Source organism: Dicentrarchus labrax, unplaced genomic scaffold, assembly GCF_905237075.1.
Source record: "Dicentrarchus labrax unplaced genomic scaffold, dlabrax2021, whole genome shotgun sequence".
Taxonomy (NCBI): domain Eukaryota; kingdom Metazoa; phylum Chordata; class Actinopteri; family Moronidae; genus Dicentrarchus; species Dicentrarchus labrax.
The window spans coordinates 18,924,715-18,945,009 of record NW_026136703.1 but is presented as its reverse complement, the minus strand read 5'-3'; the positions used below and the strand labels follow the sequence as shown (position 1 = coordinate 18,945,009).

Here is a 20,295-nt window from a genome sequence, read left to right as displayed (position 1 = left end):
TGATTTATTGACCTTAAGCTAAACTTTGAAATTCATGACCACGGTTGCCTATTTTGAATGAATACTGATTTTATTATAATTATTAATACATTAAAAAAGATGCAATACAATGAATTTCAAAATAGATTTATTGAGTACAAATATTTAACAGAGGCAGCCGTGAAAACAAAAGGCATTTTTACTTTGTTGTACAGTCATCCGTTAACCAAGCTAATTTCAGATAAGACGACCTGCATATGAACATATTCAAAATAGACAAAACGGTTGGATTTACATTCCAGTGGCTGTTGGTACAACAATGAATAAACAGCCTCAGGACAGCGAGGCGGCCTTAGGCTAGACTAATTAGATCTCAGCTGACAAGTAACGGGCTGAGGGTGATCACTTATAGCAATACAAAGCCCTGAATAACAGTTCATTTCAATCTTTACAAACTCAATAGGTGTATGCCTGCAGCAGAGAACACAAATTATCATTTTTTTCCCAAAACAAACAAGCCAGAAGATGCATATGAGAGATACTTTCAGCATACTGTATCACTTTATCATTAGCCAATTTCCCACAGCGAGGCCTTAACAGCCCGCCACAACTTATTCTGCTTCTACGTTTACCCCTTAAACATCATTCATTTACATGTATACTTTTGCATCTTGCTGCCAGCAGTAATTTCTCAGCCTTGCTACGGCTTTGACAAAGCAAATTATGCTTTCCATGATCAGATATTATCATTTTACTGTAGCCCTGCTGTGAAAACTGGCTATTTACAGAACAGATGCAAGAGGAGCTGTTTGTGATACACTGGCTGTTAGAACACAACCATAGACCATCTATAAAAAGGCATTTACAGGGTTCCTGCACATTCTCCCATTCCTAAATTTAAACATTTTCCTGACTGATAGCTTTAAATTGTAAGATTCTCAGTCATTTTCATTATGACAAAACCGCTGCATATGCCATAATGACAGTGACCCAGTGAGCTAATATGAGAAATGATAGTAGATTAAACAATGTACAGCCGTCTGTTTCAGGACTGAACATTTGTTTTCATACAGACTGCAATTATCAAACTTGAGGAAAATTAATTTTCCACACATAACCAGACTTGTGTAGGAACCCTGCATAGGCTGTTAAATCTCCTCTTGGGTGCTATAAATCTTTATTAACCAGGAGGTAACGCAGAAAGAAGAATAGAATTAGATTAACAGAATGACTATAGCTATAGTATGTTTCAGTATGTACATCAACACTGCGCTCAGAGTGGAAAAACCTAGAGAGCCGCTAAATATGAAGTACAGCAGTTGATCCACTGATGACAAATCAACTTTTATTCAACCATTCACTCGTGTTTCCCATATTCAGTGTTATTATAAACTAAACTAGATTCCTTGGAGGAGCTAATGATGAACGTTCCTCATGATGCGTACTGACCCTCCTTCACATTTGAAGGACAAGTGATTGCTATATATATATATATTAAAATTTCTACCAGGTCACCGCCTCACAATTCTTTTTCGCAAAATGTTACAAACAACCTTGACTTCTCAGTAGTCAGAAAATGAAAACTTTAAATTGCCATCATTCAGGGGTAGGTGCTTTGAAAGCCAGCATGAAAGAATTTGCCATGACTCACCCCCAAAGCACAACATTTGATATCTTTTGAAATAGCTTTTACATCTCAAATGGCACAAATGACATGAGAACAAAGTGTTAAAAAACACAACTTTATCCACAGGTCATTTCTGCTTGATAAAGAATAATTAAATAAGCATGTCATCTCAAAACAATACATGATACAATAAACTTAATTACACATTGAACCAATACGAATTTGAGGAAGATACATTCTCAGACTAAAATCAATGTTTTTTTGATTTAACTAGATGTAGCTGTATCGAGACAGGACCAACAGGGGCTGACACATAAGTTAACGCTGTGCTGTATATCACTAAAAGATAGTTAATGAGTCTGTATCTGTGACCTCATCCATACAAACCACAGACGCACACAGACAAAGAGAGAAAGTTCATAGTTCCTGAATTTAAGAGAAAGGCAAAAAAAGAGGAAAAAATAAGAAAGAAAAGCAGCAGACCTGTGCCGCTTTCCTTCTTGTGAATGAGATATGATACAACAGGTCTTGTGCATATTTGGTATCAAACAGCAGGTATAGGCAGTCAGTCACATCTGGGTGCAGTTTCTGATGCCCAGCCTGCTTCTCAAAGTCCAGCATGACTATGAAATACATATGTCAAAGGCTATATTGGTAGTCAATTTATAAAATGTATAAATGTTTGTGTATTCAACTTACATCTTGGTGCAGTAAAGGCAGGCACACTGCTGGCAAAGATATTCTTCCGGACTGAATTTTTTTTTTATGTCTAAGAGTGTGTGTTTGTGCATGTGCACAACAAGGCAGTGTGTGTGTGTGTGTGTGTATGGGTGCAGCGACAGAGGCTCAAGGTTGATGGATAAAACTGGTGGAAGCGGGGTTCCTCGTCTACTTGATGAGCTTGTTGGCTCTCTGGTTGGCTTCATCGATGCGAAGTTTGTTCATGTCCGCCTGAAAGACAGAACAGGAGCAGGTGAGAAAGGGTTGGTACACAAACATCCACCCCTTTTTTCTTTTCATTTAGCACTTCACTGACTTTAAATGCATTTTAAAAAACATTTCCTGTGGAGTTTTTGAACTCTGGTGCTATGGGGCAGGTTTTTAATAAGTGGGTCCCTGTTTTGTTTGTCTCGTGGACGAGGATACACGTGCATGGGGAAATGTAATGTGCAGCAGTGCTCCAAAAGGAAAGGCCGAAGTAAACATGAATGTAAACATGAATGTAAACAATGCAAAGAAAGAAAATTCTTCTTTGCAAATATCTTAAAAAAGGAAGGAAACTGATTGAACATTGTTTTGGTTTTCAGGAAACCTTCACAGGGAACCTTTAACCTGAATGTACTTCATTGCATTTCCTGTAAAGCAATAAGTAATTCTTTTAAAAGTTACCCTGTGGTGTTTTCTTTTAAATTGACAAAAGTTATGTTTTCATTCATTCTCTCTCTCACCAGAATGCAAAGTGTGTATCCTTGAAAAAACATGCTGAATGCATTTCCTTCCTCATAAAACTTTTGCAAATCCAACATCCATGTTTGAAAAACACGTTGAGGTGCAGCATGAAACAATTCAAATTCATCCCAGACTCCTTACCTTGGCAGTGATGCCGTCGATCTGTTTGTTCTGCTTGTCTATCTCACTGCCCATGTCCATAGCCATAGTTTTCAGGTTGCCAATGATGCTGCCCACAGCATCCAGATTCTCCTCCATCTCATCCTCGCGTGCATCGTTGGTTATCCTGTACCACAGATGTAAAGTGTGTCAAGTGTGTCCCGATATCTTATTTGTGAATATTAAAAATAAAGACTGAATGTAATCTCTAAACTAAACAAGCCTCTGAACATTATGAAGAAAGATTTGTAAGGAAACAAAATGCCTAGGACTCCACCTCTTGACGTATGGGCCTGAGGGCGCCGGGGCGCTCGCCTGGGCAGCCTGGCCATTACGGACACCTGAGGGCTGCCTTGAGACTACTTTTGAGCCATTGGAATCAATTTCGCCGTCACCTCCTCCAATACCCCAGGTACGCTTGTATTTTGAGTCGTGCTCGATTGAAGACACCCTGGAGGAAAAAATGTCAAGTCTTTACAAACCAGGAAATCCAGAAGTGTTTAAATAACAACATGAAGACTGTTAACTTAAATGCACCAACATGGACCTGGATAAAAAACAAAAAACCTCCAGAGGAGATTTATAAAGCTCCAAAATTGGCTGCAGTCACAGATGTTGATTAATTATAAAGGAAGTTAATAAAGATTCCCTACCTTATCTTTTGGTAATCATCAAAGAATCCTCTGCTCCAATGTGAAAGCATTTGGGGAGATTTTTTTTTCCATGTTTAGAACCAGATATGATCTTACTATGCACACACACTGACAATGCATGTCGATATGGTTTGATGGAGGGTTTTAAGTATGCTCAGCACAGAGCGCTTCACCTGTCATGTTGGTAGGAACACTGTCACATTCCTTACCCATTCATAAACCACTGGGAATGCTCACAAACTCAGCAATCTTTTGACTGTAAAATACATATTTGACATGCAAATAATTTTTATATTTACTTTTTTCCATGTTACACTATTTTGAGTGCACGCTGTGTTCATATGAAAGCATCCTGACAGATCAGAGTTGTGTTATGGAAAAGTTTTTCCCAGTTCTCTGTTTCCATTTCAATTTTTTTTCTTTTAAACAATATCTTCAATGTTACTTAATACAGAAACTCAGGACTCTCCTGGATATGAAAAAATCCTATATAGTGATGGAATGACAACTAATTTGAATTTTTCTCTACTTTGTTTCTGAGAAATTATGATTTGCCCATGACTTTGGCACGGTGGACGGCTCAAAATACCCATGAGCGTGAGTTTCTGTTGCTACGCAGAAGGAGCCAAGTAGAGGCGAGTGGTAGACAATTCAAAACAAGTTGCTGTTGCAGTGGGGAACACTGCGCCATAGTTGCTGTATTAATCCAAAATGGACCCAAAATCCAAACGTGAACTTATTTAGGCTACAGACTGTGTTTTAATCCTGAATGCTCCTTACTTTAAAAAATTAAATAAACATATCAAAGTAAAATATGTTATTGATCAAAAACTTCAGTTGTTTCATCCTTTCCTGCTTGTTCTATACAGCTAATAGTGATTGCTTTAAAGTCCACTCACACATATAAACCAGCCACATACCTTCTCTATAAATAATTATGATACATAAAAGCACAGCACACAAAAAAAAGTAGAGAGAAGCATGATGACACACAACAGTGATTTGGAGCCTTCAGCAGCTCTGGGTTGTACAGTGTACCTGTCACAGGGGCAGACACAGAGGCCGCAGCACTTGGAGAGGTCAGTCAGGTTTTTCTCAGCCTGTCTCATGTCCTGGTTGATCTGGTCCATGCCCTCGTCCACACGCCTCAGCTGCTCTGAAACACAGACAGGAGCACCACACCATGTCAGACTCTCCTTTTCTGTATCTAGGTGCGTTTTATACACTGGGAATTTGTCTTATTGTTGACGTTGTTTTGTATAGCCACTCTATTAATCAATTTTTAGAACATATTAGATTAAATTTTAATGATCCCTGTGAGGATTCCTAAATTGGGTCAATAACTGGGTCATTGCAGCAGCAAAAAAAAAAAAAAAAAAAAAAAAATAATGACATCCTGCAGGTAGTACAACAAATAATTACAAATGCACATTTTTAAACAGGGAGTGCATGTCTTAGACCGTAGTTATACATAAAGTTACAGGCAATAAACAATTAAACAAGATTTCAGCACAAATATAGACAAATAACTTGAAGAAACAATGAAGGTACACATTAATCTAGTGCACCAATATTTAAGGATGTACATTACAGAACACTACCAACAAACTGTGGCCAATACTGATGCACACTCAAACACAGATATTTTTTTAATCTCATCACAATACCACTTCCTTTCAGTGTTGCTGTTAGAGTAGAACTATGATGATTGGTGGATGTGTGTAAATACAGCTTTGTTAGCACTTATTCAGTTTTATGAGTTAATGCTTTACAAATCGTTGTCCTTGCAAACTTTCTATCGCAGACTCATCTTTGTGAGCTTCCCTTTGTGATCCTGAGTGCTTCAGTGAAAAGAAATTGTTTCTGTAAATATCAAAACAGGAAATCTATTCTTTTCATTGCGGCACGACATCTGCAACAGAACTGTCCAAAAAATCTGATCCAAATCTGATACACAAGGATGTGTATACAAGTGCATTTTATTATTTTTTATTATTACGGTTTATTGTAATACTATTAGTGTGATATATGTCTATATGTTACTCACTTCCTTTAAAATGTGGGTGACTCTTTAAACTTAACCATTAGCATTTCACTCAGCATTTCACTCTTTGCCACAGACAAAGAGCAACAACAAAAAATAAAATAGCAATGAACTGAAAGCTGGAAAAGAAGAAGAGGTGGATATGTGGAATATGTAAATATATATATATGCATTAAAACTAGCAGTGTTCATGATGTATTATCTACCTCCTTGCTGGTCCAACATCACCATGGTGTTGATGCCAGTCTGTTTGCTCTGAAAACATAAGAGTCACACAAATTCAGAACCAATGAAAAGATTACAGACAGATTCATGTTTTATAAAAGAATGGAAATAATCAGGGTTGGATACAATTAGGAGTTAATTAGGATATTGGTTTTGATCAGAATTTGAAAGCTAACTGATGCTAAGACAAATTCATACAAAAAAGTGTAATAATTAATAACTGAAGCAACAATTTTCTTTAAATGCTTTAACTTTTCAAAATGACTCTTCTCTAATAATCTTTTAAAAAGAGAATATAAACTCAGAGTACCAAATCTTTTATTACATTAAATGTTAAAATCTTCTATCATCTAATGTCAAACAAAGACTACTTAATTATGATCAACTTGTAAGCCTGGGCATTACATCGCAGAAATCATCATTCGCTGAGATGAAAATTTCCTAACCCTCATCCAGGCAGGGGCCCAATTATAAACCAGCATGGGACCGCTTTCCGGTCATCAAAACATGGCTGCGCGTAACACGATATTGTGATTTTGTGTCAGTAGCGGCAGCAAATCATCAAAGTCTCACCTCCTCTGCCATCTGCAGCATCCTGCGTGTGCTTTCCAGTGACTGTGGAGGAAAAACAAGAAGTGTTAGTGGATAAAAAGAGGTGAGTTTTTTATGTGAAAGCAGCCTGCACATAGAATGAGGAAAAAAAACAATAAAAAAAGACAAAGACTGATTTTGGTTGATACATTTGTGGATCCTTTCTTTTAGGTGCCAACTACCCAAATGTAACCAAACAAGATTTTGCAAATAAAATGAATATGGACTGAATTTTATTAACTCATACTTATACTTTATTAGTATTAAACCCAGACAGGGTTTTACATCTATCTGGCTTCTATCTGGATCTGAATTTATTTCAACAAAACCACAGACTGGTGTGAATGTGGCCTTAAGAGACAGAAGAGAACAGAACAAAACAACATAAGGGAATTAAAGAGACAATGAGAAAAGAGAGCAAGATAAGAGGGATAAGGAAAATGGAAAGATACACAAGATAAAAAAAAAAACATGGAGGAGGAAGTGCCACCATGAATGTTTATAAAGTTATGAAAGTAGATAGCAACAAATCTAGAAAACCAGTTCTATGTGAGTGTAAAGATATAAGATCCTATCTTTGTATGTCCACACCTGTACATACAAACACTGCTTCACATACTGTATCTTCTCCAATCTTTTACATCAGTGTTTGAATTAGTCTTTCCCTGCAACCCCAGCCTGCCCTGTTTACCTGGCTGATACATCAATACAACACTGTAACAGTAGACTAGATAGTGTATATTTATATGATTATAAAATCATAATTTGGGGTCAATTGGTTTTCCTGGTCTTAGAAGTTGCAGTGCAGTTATGGAACAAACATTTCAGAGCTTATTAGGGCTGCAACTAATGATTATTTTAATTATTAATTAACCTGCCAGTTATTTTCTTGATTCATTTTTATATTAGTCTATAAAATACAAAAAGACAGGCCATCTAAAGCCTGAGGGGATGTCTTCAAATTGCTTGTTCTGTCCAATTCAGTTTTCAAACAGTCATTTTTTGCAACGCCATCAATGCCCAACATTCACTGTTTCCAGCTTCTCAAATGTGTTTAGCTTTAGTTTTAATCTATTAAGATATATATATAAATATTTCAATTTGAATACGTAAACCTGCTCTTTGGGAAATTGTGTTATTGTTCCAGAATAATTTTTTTAGACATCTTATAGACCAAACAATTACATCGACAAAATTTCCCCCCAGCTGTGAACAACTCCTCTTCTAGAGCTGTAACAAGACAACTGATTGATTAACAGAAAATGAATCATCAACTATTCTAATAATAGATTAATTGTTTGAGTTTTTTGCTTTGTTAAGGATGGCTCCAGTCTCTCAATAGTGAGGATTTGCTATTGTTTTTGCATTCCTTATGTGATAATAACCTGAATGCTTTGACATATTCTTTTATTTCAGCCCTAGATAGCACACTCTAAATAAATAAATAAATAAATAAACTGACTAACACCCTACATACTAAAACCTGCTTAAAATTATTATGATGCGTGGATAGCTGCAGGGGTAGTGTGTGTCACCGTGTCTTAACTCTCCCTGATCAAGTGACATGGGTACGGCTGACACAAAACACAGACACACATGCGCACAAAGACACAAAAGTTGACTGCAAACTGGAATGCAGTCAGTTCAGGTGAGTTACGCCTTTGTGTCTCTATTAATAGCAAGTGCTGTACAGAGACCAGAGCATCCAAAAGAGTGACTCGGGGCATGACTCCATTGTTACCATCACTAATGAACTGTTAACAAGAGAGAGAGTGGGGACCCGATTCCTCATTCTCTCTGTGTTACGTTTGCTCTGAATACATTAATCAGTGAGTTGAGAAAAAGACAAACACGGAATTGGCGAGAGGGATGTGTTGAGCTCAGCCAGGTTTCTGTTGGCTTAGCCAGAACATCACTTGGGTGGATAAACATTACATTATGTCTCCTAAAATCCTTGAACTTGGCTAATTAAGCCCGAAATCGCTGTCTTAGCCAAATTTTCCAGATTGGGTTGCTGTGAGATACAGACAATGGCATGGTATTTTTAACATTTGTTTGGGATGGCTTAAATGAAAGTACAGTCAGGCGAGGTACGTGGTGGTTCCAGCAAACGACATGTAAGGCTTTTTAAAACACAGAAATTCAAGTGTTATTCTGTCACAAAAAGCATAAAAAACACACTACGGGTATAAATTGGCTGCAATATACCAGGATGATTTTGTAGTAGCACACATATAATTAATTTAAATAACTATTAATGTAATACTGAGGAGTGTAGAAGCCTTTTTTAATTACTAGATGGAAAACAGCTTTGATATTATAAGACAGCTTGTGTTAGACGTCCTACAAACAATCCTTTCTTATCATAACAAATTCCGATGTTGCCCTGATACATAACCAGCCATGCTCTGGCTTTGAGTAACTACTCATACCTGAAAGACTCAGAGTGATAAGTAGCATTAGCAGGGAGGACCCTCCCATTCCCTCTCCCTTCTATGAGCTGCAAAGTCAACCACGCAGCAGCAAAAAGAAGAGAGATAAAAGAGAAAATCGCAAGTTAAGTAAGAAAGCATGCAGAGAGAGAGAAAAAACACACAGTTAAGGAAAAAGAAAAAAGGACAATTAGTACAGTCAGAATTACAGGAAGGTTAAGTACACAGCTACAAGCCCAGCTAGAATAAGTTAATTTGAATCCGTTTGAATCCATTTGAATCAGATGGCTGATCATATGATGCCCTGGAGTGCTGATTAAACAATTATCTCCTTGATAATAAAACACTAAGATATAGCTGACAACATTCAAACCCTCAAAACCACAGAGGGGCAAGGGAGCTATCAGACTAAATTAGACATAAAGCGTCACACACTTCCTATTAATGCGTAGCTTAATAATCAACTGTGAATCCAACAAATATATTTACCAAGCCCTGGTGCTTTCAGTGCTGTACGCCCGATTACACGTATGTATGTGTTGATTATTTCATCACAATAATCATAAAGCTTGATTATCAAGTGCATGATTAAATCAAATATTTCAATAGTAATGCACTAATGAGGCTGAATGATGAAACTGAATATACATTAAATGATCTACATTGTTGTAGCTTGGAAGGTTTTGCCTCCAAGTGTTTGGACAAAAAATTTTTATGTTTGGGAAATAAGCTTATTTGCTTTCTGACTGAGAGTTACATGAGGAAATTGATACCACTCTCACACATGTGTGCTAAAAACTAAAGCCAACATGTGATTAGCTTCGGTTCTGTTTTTGTACAGACAGACATGTTAATTGACACATTTTAATTAGCGTGCTTTAGATGTGCTGGTATTTTTTTTTTCACCTTTAAACCAAGCCAGGCTAGCTGTTACCCTCAATTTACAGTTTTTATGCTTAGCCAACTGCCTCTACTTTCATATTAGTGTACAGACATTAGAGTAGTATTTAATTTCCCATCTTACTCCTCCCAAAATGTCAAACTGCTCCTTTAAGACTTTATATTCACAGCTCCTGCAACTTTGTATGGCTTCATTTAAATTTGAACAACTGCAGTTTTGCATCTGAAACAAATTCATTGTCCTGATCGCTTGTTTGTGGATAATTAGCATGTATGTTTTAGTCCTCTGGTCATGAATTAAAGGGATACTCCACCCAAAAACTCCCTTTTTAGTATCAAAGACTCATTCCCTGCAGGCTTGAGAGATGTCTGTTAAAAGTTGGCAGTTTCATTGTCCACAGAGAATAACAGCTGTGCTCAGCTTAAATTTAAATGGTGATAAGTAGCACTAAAACTGGGTAACACTATGTTTTAAGGGTCTGTCATTTCTAAATGATTTCCAAGGACATTTCCTTGATGTAATTTTGTACTAATTATTGCAAATCCTTTAAAGAAAAGCTAAATTTAAACCCAAGAATTTTTTTTTTATCAATTTAATATATATTATATTTTGAAGTGCAAACTTAAGTCACCATATACATTGAATTGTTTGCTTTCCTGTAGACAAATTTCACACATTTGGATGTTACACTCACATTGTGTGCACTGACTAAGACCCTCTGCTAAGCACCAAATTGGAATTCATTAACTGGATGTGTATCAGTTAGTAGCAAAATATGTAATTCTTTGTAGGAAATGACAGAGAGAATTATTAGGAAATTATTCGGAAATTACTGACCCGTAAGATAAAGTGTTACCGAAAAGGATCAAAACACAGAAACTTCTCAAAACTCTCCTGCAAACATTATTCACTTCCCCAGTGTTCATCTGTATGCTCAGTATGCTCCCAACACTGATAGTTTCAGGCTTCTATCTGTAAGCTTGCACAGTTCTGGCATTTCATACTAAAATATTTTGGGCAGAAAATCACCTCAAGGAAGTTTCAGACTCACTCAGACAATGAGAGAATGAGGGAGAGAGGGATTCTTTGTCTGTGTATTGTGTGAGTGTAAGTGTGTGTGACTCAGTACCTCGTCAGTCACTTGGTTGGCCCTCATGGTCATCTGTTCCACAGTCATGTCTTCCATGTTGCTGCTGTCCTGTTTGGAGGCTCCTCCTGCGGCACCGAGCTCGATATTCTGCGGCCTGGAGGAGGGGAAGATTTCAAAAGGTCACTCACTGACGTCACATCAGAGGGCGTCAATTATCATCAAGCTCTGTGACTCCAAACAAATCTGAGACCATACCTTTACTGTGAGCTACTAAAACATATTTTATCACCATACAAGAGTGAGAGTGAAGTATATTAAGTTTAAGGGAGAATATAGCATCATATTGATGCCAATTACTGATGAAACAGGTAGTTGAATAACCAATTAGCTGACAGTGCCTATTATAGCATGACAGATGCTGTATTTTTAAGACCAAAACTGATATTAGTATTTGCTAGTTTGAAAATAAATCTAATGACATGGACCTGCAATTTTTATATATAAATACAACACACATTCAAACATGTTTGATAAAGTTGTGAAAAAAACCTCTAGTCGATTAACTGTGTAATAGTGTTCCTAAATTACCTCAAACCTACTGTATCTTGGACATTTCTGTACAGCAATTTACAGATTTGGAAATGTGAGGTTTCTTTGATATTCTCTGTCTCAAATAATGATAAATGTAATATTTGTCTTTGACTGCTGGTCAGACAAAATAAGCAATTAGGCTCTTATAAATTATGATGGGATTTTTAAAAACCTTTATTTTTTTTTACATTATACCGATTAATCCTGAACTTAATGTCATTGTTTTCAGTAAAATAATCAGTAAGCCTAATTCAAATTCCCTAATTTAAATTATAGGTGTATCAGGGTTTAGTGTCTCAATGCCTCAGCCACAGCACATCATTATGCAACACCAGTAGTCAGGGCTCTGTGCTGTAGACTATTGCTTCAGTGTGTAATCTTAAATATGGAGAACACATTTAGGGACCTAACATTTGACTACATGAGAGCATCAATGTATGTTCATGTCACCCATATGGAGAGGGAAGAAGGAGATGCAAAACCTAAACAAATCAGCCTCTTTTCCTGCCCCTGAAGGAGTGTTAGGAGGCTGAACACATACAGCAGGCTTGCTGATAAAAGAAACGAAAATCTAATTCAACAATGGCTCAAAACTATCTTTTGGTGAGCCTAGAGCAGTTCCCTGTTAGCGTAAAGCTTAGCTGCAGTGTGGCTAGCAGAATGTATGCCAATGATGAGGAAACAGAGATAAGGAGTCTGTGATAGGAAAATCTGAATCATGAGCTTGGATGAACGGGCAGAAGTACGCAAAACATTACAATGGTTTACTACTACTTGATTTAAAGTCAGTAAATAAACAGATCAATGAAATGATAAAAGTTAAAACAAGTTCATAAAAATAGAATATAACAAGATACAACTGTTTTACAAGTGTAAAAAGCACATTACTGTGTTATAAGTAATATTAAAAAGGTAGGTCTTTTAAAAGAAGTTGTCTTTTAGTTGTGTTCACTGATAATATGGACAATTTAAGAAATTGCTTGAACTACAGTTTGTGTTAGTTTGGTTTTAAAATGCAGCATCACAGTTTAATGACACACATGTATGAATTTAATACTTTAAAACTACTTTACTTACTGAAATGAACAGTTAATGGCTCTACTTATCACACCATTCACATTATAAATTATGTTCTTCTTTTTTGTGCAGTTTTTACGTGCCGTAATCATATATCTTATACAATAATATTATAGGATAGCTTATCATGGAAACAAATATAACCAAATGTGATTATTTATGCAACCACAATGATACAGCCTACTTGATTGCCGTCACTAGTATCTTTATGGACTGCATCCAGGGATTGTATTACAGCGGGGTGATACACAACACCTACTTAATTGTCTGAGAACATGGAGGAGGGTTTGCAAATAAACTGCTGCCATCAGTAAAAAAAAAAAAAAAAAGTCAAATTTGATGCACTAAAATGCAACAAAGTTCAACTTTGGCTCCTCGGTGGTAAAGACTGAGTTACTGAAAGCTTCAGTTTAAAAAAGGCACAGACAGTTATGCTACTGATCTCACGTGACGTCCCACAGCTGATCACATCAGAACACACCAGATGTGAGCACATTTCACAGCTCCTTGCAGGCTCTGCGTTCAGATTAATATTGAGATTTCATAATCTTGCACAATATGTACAACATTAGGGCGGGCACAAGGCAAGACGTCGCTGAAGCTGTCACTGTGAGCCATTAGCAGGAAGTGTTTATCATGGTTGGCCACTAAGCGCAGCTCGTTGAGGAACTGGACATTTTTCTGTGCTTCAAGTTTATTTTTTAAAGATTTCAAAAGGGGGACTTCATTGAGGTTCAGACAAAGGTAGTCTGTCAAAAAGAGGTGAATCTGAATTAAATGCCCCTATGTGTTAGAGGGAAGTGAGAGCAGGACCATACGAGTAACATAGCAAAACAACAACCCATATGGTACTTTCCACAGGTGATGTTGTAAACGATGCTGGGTTCTCATTAATACAACTACACTGACAAGCAGAAGCAGACAGAGCTTGAGTAATAGGTGTGTTTGCACTGTGCTTTTCCAGGCAATCCATATGGAGATGCTTTATGTTCACAGCATGAGCTTGGCTACCTTGCAGTGTAGTGGTTTAGCAGATACAAATCCAATCCAAAAGAGAAATTATTTGTGCATTAAGTGACCTTCATTGCAGCCCAGTATTACAGGACACACTGAAATGACTGTGGTGTAATGGCTGCCTCGGACAGCGTTTGATGCACAAGGTAACATTAGATCAAGATCATCATAAGCAAAGACTTAAGCTTGTTTTCTGTGTTGCAGAAAGACTGAACTTTCAAGGACAGACTCAGTTAATAACAAACACATTTTTTAAAGTAGAGCCCGACTTATATGGAAGTTCTGAGACCAATAACGATTTCAATATGGCAACCAATGTAGCAAATTTTGAACATTTTCTACGTGGATTGTGCCCCAATTTGGCACCAATATGACTTATTTAAATATTATTTAACATGTTAGAATAATTAAACATATACGTTGTCAACCAGCAGTCATTACAGTTTTCATATCGGCACATATCGGATGTACGTCGATACCTATATGTCTGCAATAGGCCAATAATGCTGACCTACCAATATATCAGGCGCGCTCTATTTCAAAAGATTAAAACATTCAGGAAAAAACAGCTTTATTCATCTTCCTTTCTCTTCCTCTCCTGTCAACCTTTTTTTCCTTTAAAGTGACTTTTCTTGTTTTTCAAATAACCCCTGAGCTCCAAGGTCCCTTTCCTGCACCAACTTACATCCTGAGAAAAAAAAAAAACACACACACAAAAAAAAAACAGGGAAAATGGATAGTCTACTTGGCAGACACATCAGAGGATTTAATGTTGTTGACTCTGCATTTCTTTTCTTTGGAAAGAGGGCACTTGGTTCACACACTCTTGAATGTTTTTTTTCCTAACTGATTATTGGACTTGGCAAGATACTGATGCGAGTTTACAACTGTAACAACCGAAGGAGGACTCATTCACACATTTTGTGCTCTTTTTGAAATATCAAGGCACAACACCAGCAGATGAACGTGTCAACACTAAAAAGATCAATCACACGTACCAGCAAAGCGGGTCTCCGTATAGCTGACTATAGATTTATCCTCATGAGAAGTTTTACACATGAGCAACTCAAGGGTAAATACTAGATTTGTTTTATATCCCCAGTGCAATTTGAGCCTATCACCTCATTACAGTACACCCTATATTTTCACACCTCACACATACACACACTCGACAACCACTCAAGACTGTGAAGACACACTACATGTGTTCACAGCCACAAGGAGAATAATTCAACAAGCCTTAAGGACATACCCGTTCATGTTATAGTTTCTTCACAGCAACCAACAGCGAGTGTCTAAAAACAATAGCTCCTACAGGGAAACGCATTTCTTGTTCCTCTACCCAAACCTGTTCCTCCAGATCTGACTTCAGCAAACTGACCTCCCTTTCTTATTCTCGCCATGCTGTGATCATATCCCTCTTCTTGATCTTTTTCAGTCACACATAGAGGCTATTTTTCCCCTCTTACAGCCTGTCCCAGGTGATTTTGGTTAAGTGTGAACTGTGAACTGTTTTTAGGTAGGGTGGTTGGCTGATAATCAAAACAAACAAACAAGAGGGCCAATGACATCATTCTGTACACACAAAAACCTTAACCTCATTTATATTCCTCTCAGAGCCTTTATAGGGTACCAAAAAAAAAAAAACGTGTCAGCGGTTTTCACAACAGCTGCCATTCATAACTGAAGACATAGCAGAAAATGCGACAGAGGGTTAATCATTTCCGTTGTCTGCGTTGCATTTAAATATCTATATCCACAAAACACCTGACCTTGGTTACCTTACATACAGAGAGGAATAAAGTTAAGTGCTGAGCCACTATTTAACGAGGGTCACTTGATAAACAAGTGACGTTAGGCTGAATGAGAAACATGAACCAAATGCACTTTTTTAAAAAAAAAAGAGAAAAAAAGAAAAAGAGGCTGTCACCCACACCCACGACACCAAAGTTGTGACTCCAAAGTCCCAACAAATAACACTTTAAAAACTTAATAAAAAGAGTTGTGTGTGTGTGTGGGGGGCGAAAGGGAACAGTGTCGAGTAGTCTGTCAAAAAAGCAGATTAAAGTTTTCCTTACATTGTCTTAAAGCTTGCTGTTGTGCTCTGCAGTGTGGTAAACAAGGGGCAGGCTCCTGGGGCAACTCGGCTAATGTGCTGCTAGCTCGCTAGTTTAGTTAGCTAGTTCCGCTTTCCCGTCAACCGCCTAAACGCCGACAGTCAAACAACTATGTCGAGAGGAAAAAGGGAGCGAGGTGTTTATCTGGGGAGTCAATACTTACAGTTAACCCTCCTTGTGTGAAAAAAAAAAAAAATTACCTCGTTACTCCTCCTTCTTGACGGTATCTGAACTTGGCTCAGGACAACTCTTGGATTCCTTCAGTGCTTCTCCTCCGTCTGCTTGTCCGAAGTGTGTCGGCTGGTGCGTTTAAGTGCTGTCGGAAATATCGCGATTCCAAAGCGGAGCCAACATACAGTGGTTTTATAAACTCGGAAGAAGCAGTGAGTGCAGTACTGTGAATGAATGCAGAAATGTTCTGTTACAGGTGAAAGTGGCTCATTTCGGAGCTATAAATATATTAGATTGTATTGTGTATTGTATTAACCAGATACTGTCTACTACAAAATGTTAGTTTTTCTTTTGTTTGTATATGTATAACTGCACATAGTAGTTCATGTCTATTTTGTTGATCTTGTTGTCCTGTTTATTCATGCTTAGCAACGTAAAACCGGAGGGAAGTTCCTTGTATGTGTGCACATACCTGGCCAATAAAAGTTTTGAATTGAGAACCTCATTAACAATGACGACCTGGCAAAAAAGAGTGATGTAGTACAATATAAGCATCTTCTTCTGCCTCTTCCTTAGTATTGTAGCTGCTTAACTACTTTATTTGTTTTAGGTAGTATCATGTTTTATCAGCATGTAATAAGTTTAATATGTAAAATCTGCTAATCTAATAATTTATCTGCAAAATAGGTATAAAATGTGTAATATTTCACTCTGAAGTGCAGTGGAGTGGATGTAGAAAGTAGCAGAAAATGCACAGGAAAATCAAAAATACCTCAATGATCTCAAAAACAAGTAGTAGGCTATTTGAGTAAATGTACTAGATTACTGTATTGCTTGGTAAGTAAACAATTAACATGGTAATATGTTTATATTTTCACTTTTTTCTAGTTTTTATATAATTCACAATAAGTTTTGGGCTTCTAGATTAGTTTGGAAAATATTTAATTCGGGACACTGTGCCTCTTCTTAACTCCCCTGCACATTATACCAACCTTTCATTACCTGGGTCGGTTTTGTTTGAGCAGCTGTGTTTCAAACTGTAAGTCTCAGAGGAAAGGAGCTTTCGACGAGCACGCGAACGCAGCACATGTTGGTGCGCATGTCCTGTCATATGACTCCAGAGAAAAAAAGAGACGCTGCTCATTTCCCCCACATGAGTGCAGCATTTACCCTTCACCCAAGACCTCCCCCTCGCCCCCTCATCCCCCCCACCCTTCTCGGTATTTTACATGAAGACAGACTGCTGGATGTTTTTCATAGTGTTTCTGAGAGATGCTCTGAAATCCGAGCCTCTAGCATTGAATCTGCTGTGTAATTCCCCAAGTTTTATGGTTTAAACCACAAAAAGCCTGTTCAAGGTGACTGCAAAGACACTGGGCAGGGTGCCAGCAAACATATCAACTGACAATGTCTAAAAGGCAAAGTGTCTTTTTTTTTTTTTTTCCCCCCTCTCTAACTGCAGCTAAATATTTCCCCCTGTTGGGTCACCTACAAGCTGAACATTTTGTGACATCTCCAAATTTGCACAAGGGTTGCTCCAGAGCTGCCCTCACCGAACTGCCCACGGAGCCTGCATGGTGCCCTGCTCCCCCTTCCCCATGTATCTTTTATAGAGTCTACATAGTATGCATTATTCAGCAATAACACACGGTCCATCTGGACTCCTGTATGCCTGTGTGTCTTTGCATGGGTGTGTGGTCTATAGTTAACTTTCCTGCTGTGCCATTTAACTATTTCACGCCACATCCAACAGTGCTTGAAGAGCTTAGAATAAGTATTTCCTCTGTAATTACAACTAAGGTATAATGAGTGTGTGTTTGAAATAGGGATGTGTGTGTGAGAGAGACGGAAAGGGGAAGGGAAGGGGGAGGAAGAATAGAAAGTAGTGAGAGAAAGAGAGATAGATTAAGTGAATGTGTAATAGTGACTACAGATGGCACGTTCAGGATCAAGCTTTTTCATCATGCCGTTCCTCATTAATAGAGATGGGAACGCTGCCCTAATTCCATAATTCCTAAATCATGCCAGTTAGTTGAATACGAGGAGACAAAAGTACAGGGGAGAGAGGAGAAAGGATTAGCCTATAACCTATTAATGTGTCTGCGAGAGCGAGAAATCAACAGAAGAGGACATAGCAAGAAAAGAGGAAAAGAATGGCGAAAGGTTGCCATCTGTATTTCCCTGGTTCTCCTTTTTGGTTGTTGCCAGACCCAACATCATACAGGCCAAATTTATTCTCGCCAATTATTGTCCCACATGAACGGCAGCCAATGAAAATATCTGAAATAATCAAGTGATTAATTAAATCTGGAAGAGAATACTTGGGGATATAATAGTGTGTGCATGTGCGTGTTAGTGACATAGCCCAGATCACCAGTTTCTCATGATTTCAAGGAGCACATCTGTTCGTCTCTGGCTCTGTTCCAGCTGTATCACACATCCATCTTTCCTCTCACAAGGATTGAGACATGGGAAGGTCTCGGGGCCTTGCTTGATCAGGCTTAATTTTACGTTAGGCTAATTCCGCTGGTACCTGATACTTGTCAGGACAAAGAATTGGCTGACCAAGCGTGCATCTCAATATTCAGAGATAATTTCATTCCCTCGTCTCCTTTTCACTGGAATCTACTCTTTCTCAGTTTGAATTGAGCTCTCATATGAAGCAATTTGATGGAAACTAGAGACATCGATAGCCATTAGCCCGCTTTGCACAGGAGGGCCAAACATGGCAAGCCAAGGCTCATCTATTATTCATGTACCTCAGTTTTCCCCAAAAACAATGTTTCTGATATTCTTTTTGCATCACGCTGCCAAAAGAGACGAGTCAGTGGTTTCAAATAACGCTTTTAAAACAGGGCTGATAAATGTTTCAAGCTTGCACTGGCCCTTACAAGCCCCGATGGGGGGAAGTGTCTATTGTCTATCCGTCTCTTCATGTCTGGATCTGGAGAAAAACCTATTGAGCTCAAAGAGGAGAGGAAACATTTCATATTCAACTTTTTTAGACGTTTAGCCTTTAGGCATCACCAGCATTTATCATCCATGTCTTGTGCAAGGACACCTGACTTTTAATAGATATATTTTTTAATAGTTATGGTGGGGATCAAACTTGTGCCCTCACAAGTTAAATCTGTATTGTTGTGAGATGATTAATGATGTAAGAAAGAGGAAAAGCTCTGCAACACAAATTTGCATTTTATTTATTTTTTTACTTTTCTGTAATATTTTTTAATGAAATAATGGCTTATTTATTTTTTGGGGCCTCAAACAGTTATTTAAATGAAATGTGATAAGTTTTGGGTTTATAATCTTTCTTTGGTGGAAATTCTAAAACAAGTTTCTGTCGTAGCACGAATGTTTAACCCAATGTCCAGAAAATACGACTTAATTTGCATTTACATCCACTTATTTTATGTGAATATTAGAAGTTAGCTGCTTTAAGATCATTGGCAGAAGAAAAGGGTGCAATGAGTAGTGTAATGAAAAGAGAGCGCTACTATAAATATGGCTTTTATGTTAGTTTCATGTATTAATTAAAGAAATGTAGTCTGTTCCCATTGCATTTTCTTTTTATCTATATCAACTGTTCAACATCAGTCAAGTGTAAAAATGTGTGACATCTGAAATGTGACAAGGGGCCCCACCACTGATGTTGGGGATCACAATCCAAAAACATTGGAGCCCACTGGTTAATCTTGAACAGCGATTTTATAAACATATCATGTGTGTTTTTAAGTAAAATCTGAAAAAGTAACTTAATGTAGTGGAGTAGAAGTATAAAGTAGCAGACCATGAAAATACTCAAGTAAATTACAAGTACCTCAAAATTGTACTTAAATACAGGCCACCCTGTACTGAAATCTGATGAAAACAAGAAAGGAAAAGCTATCAAGCTATTCAGTCTCCATGTTGTCAGCAGTTCAGATTAGCTGTCACATCGCTGAGGGAGAAACAGCTGAAGATTGGAGAGGGTGATTTCATCTGAATAATTTCATGCTTTGACTGGCAGAGCTCAATGCTCACCGTCCCAAGACTTTGACGTCAGAGGAAGATAGACTGGGCAAAATAAAGACCCAGGTGCAGTCTAATATATGAATACAATCATCTGCCCCTTTTGTGGGAGAAAAATGAAAATTAATTCACATTTCCACTGAAGAAATTCCACTCACTTGGCC

At 37.7% G+C, this 20,295-nt stretch overlaps 1 protein-coding gene across 4 annotated transcripts; it reads right to left on the bottom strand.

Moving 5' to 3' along the window:
- Window positions 1-110: 110 nt before the first annotated feature.
- Window positions 111-16,268, bottom strand: LOC127361537 (synaptosomal-associated protein 23). 4 transcript variants are annotated; one of them, XM_051396235.1, is made up of 8 exons: window positions 16,150-16,268; window positions 11,190-11,304; window positions 6,710-6,751; window positions 6,118-6,166; window positions 4,906-5,023; window positions 3,492-3,665; window positions 3,197-3,341; window positions 111-2,557 (listed from the first exon to the last, which is right to left on the bottom strand). In XM_051396235.1, the coding sequence occupies exons 2-8, from the start codon at window positions 11,244-11,246 to the stop codon at window positions 2,495-2,497; spliced, it is 648 nt and encodes a 215-aa protein (XP_051252195.1). In that variant the 5' UTR covers window positions 11,247-11,304; window positions 16,150-16,268; the 3' UTR covers window positions 111-2,494. The 4 variants fall into 4 exon arrangements, with proteins under 4 accessions (XP_051252195.1, XP_051252196.1, XP_051252194.1 ...); XM_051396236.1 differs by having other exon boundaries at window positions 16,113-16,258; XM_051396234.1 differs by lacking the exon at window positions 16,150-16,268 and adding an exon at window positions 15,911-16,077.
- Between the last annotated feature and the right edge of the window lie 4,027 nt (window positions 16,269-20,295).

What these genes read in the sequence shown, in the direction of transcription:
- LOC127361537 (XM_051396232.1), bottom strand. An exon ending in GATGTTGGACCAGCAAGGAG is followed by an intron (nt 5,024 to 6,117) that starts GTAGATAATACA and finishes TCTGTGTTTCAG; the next exon opens with AGCAGCTGAGGCGTGTGGAC. An exon ending in TGTGTCTGCCCCTGTGACAG is followed by an intron (nt 3,666 to 4,905) that starts GTACACTGTACA and finishes TTTTTCCTCCAG; the next exon opens with GGTGTCTTCAATCGAGCACG.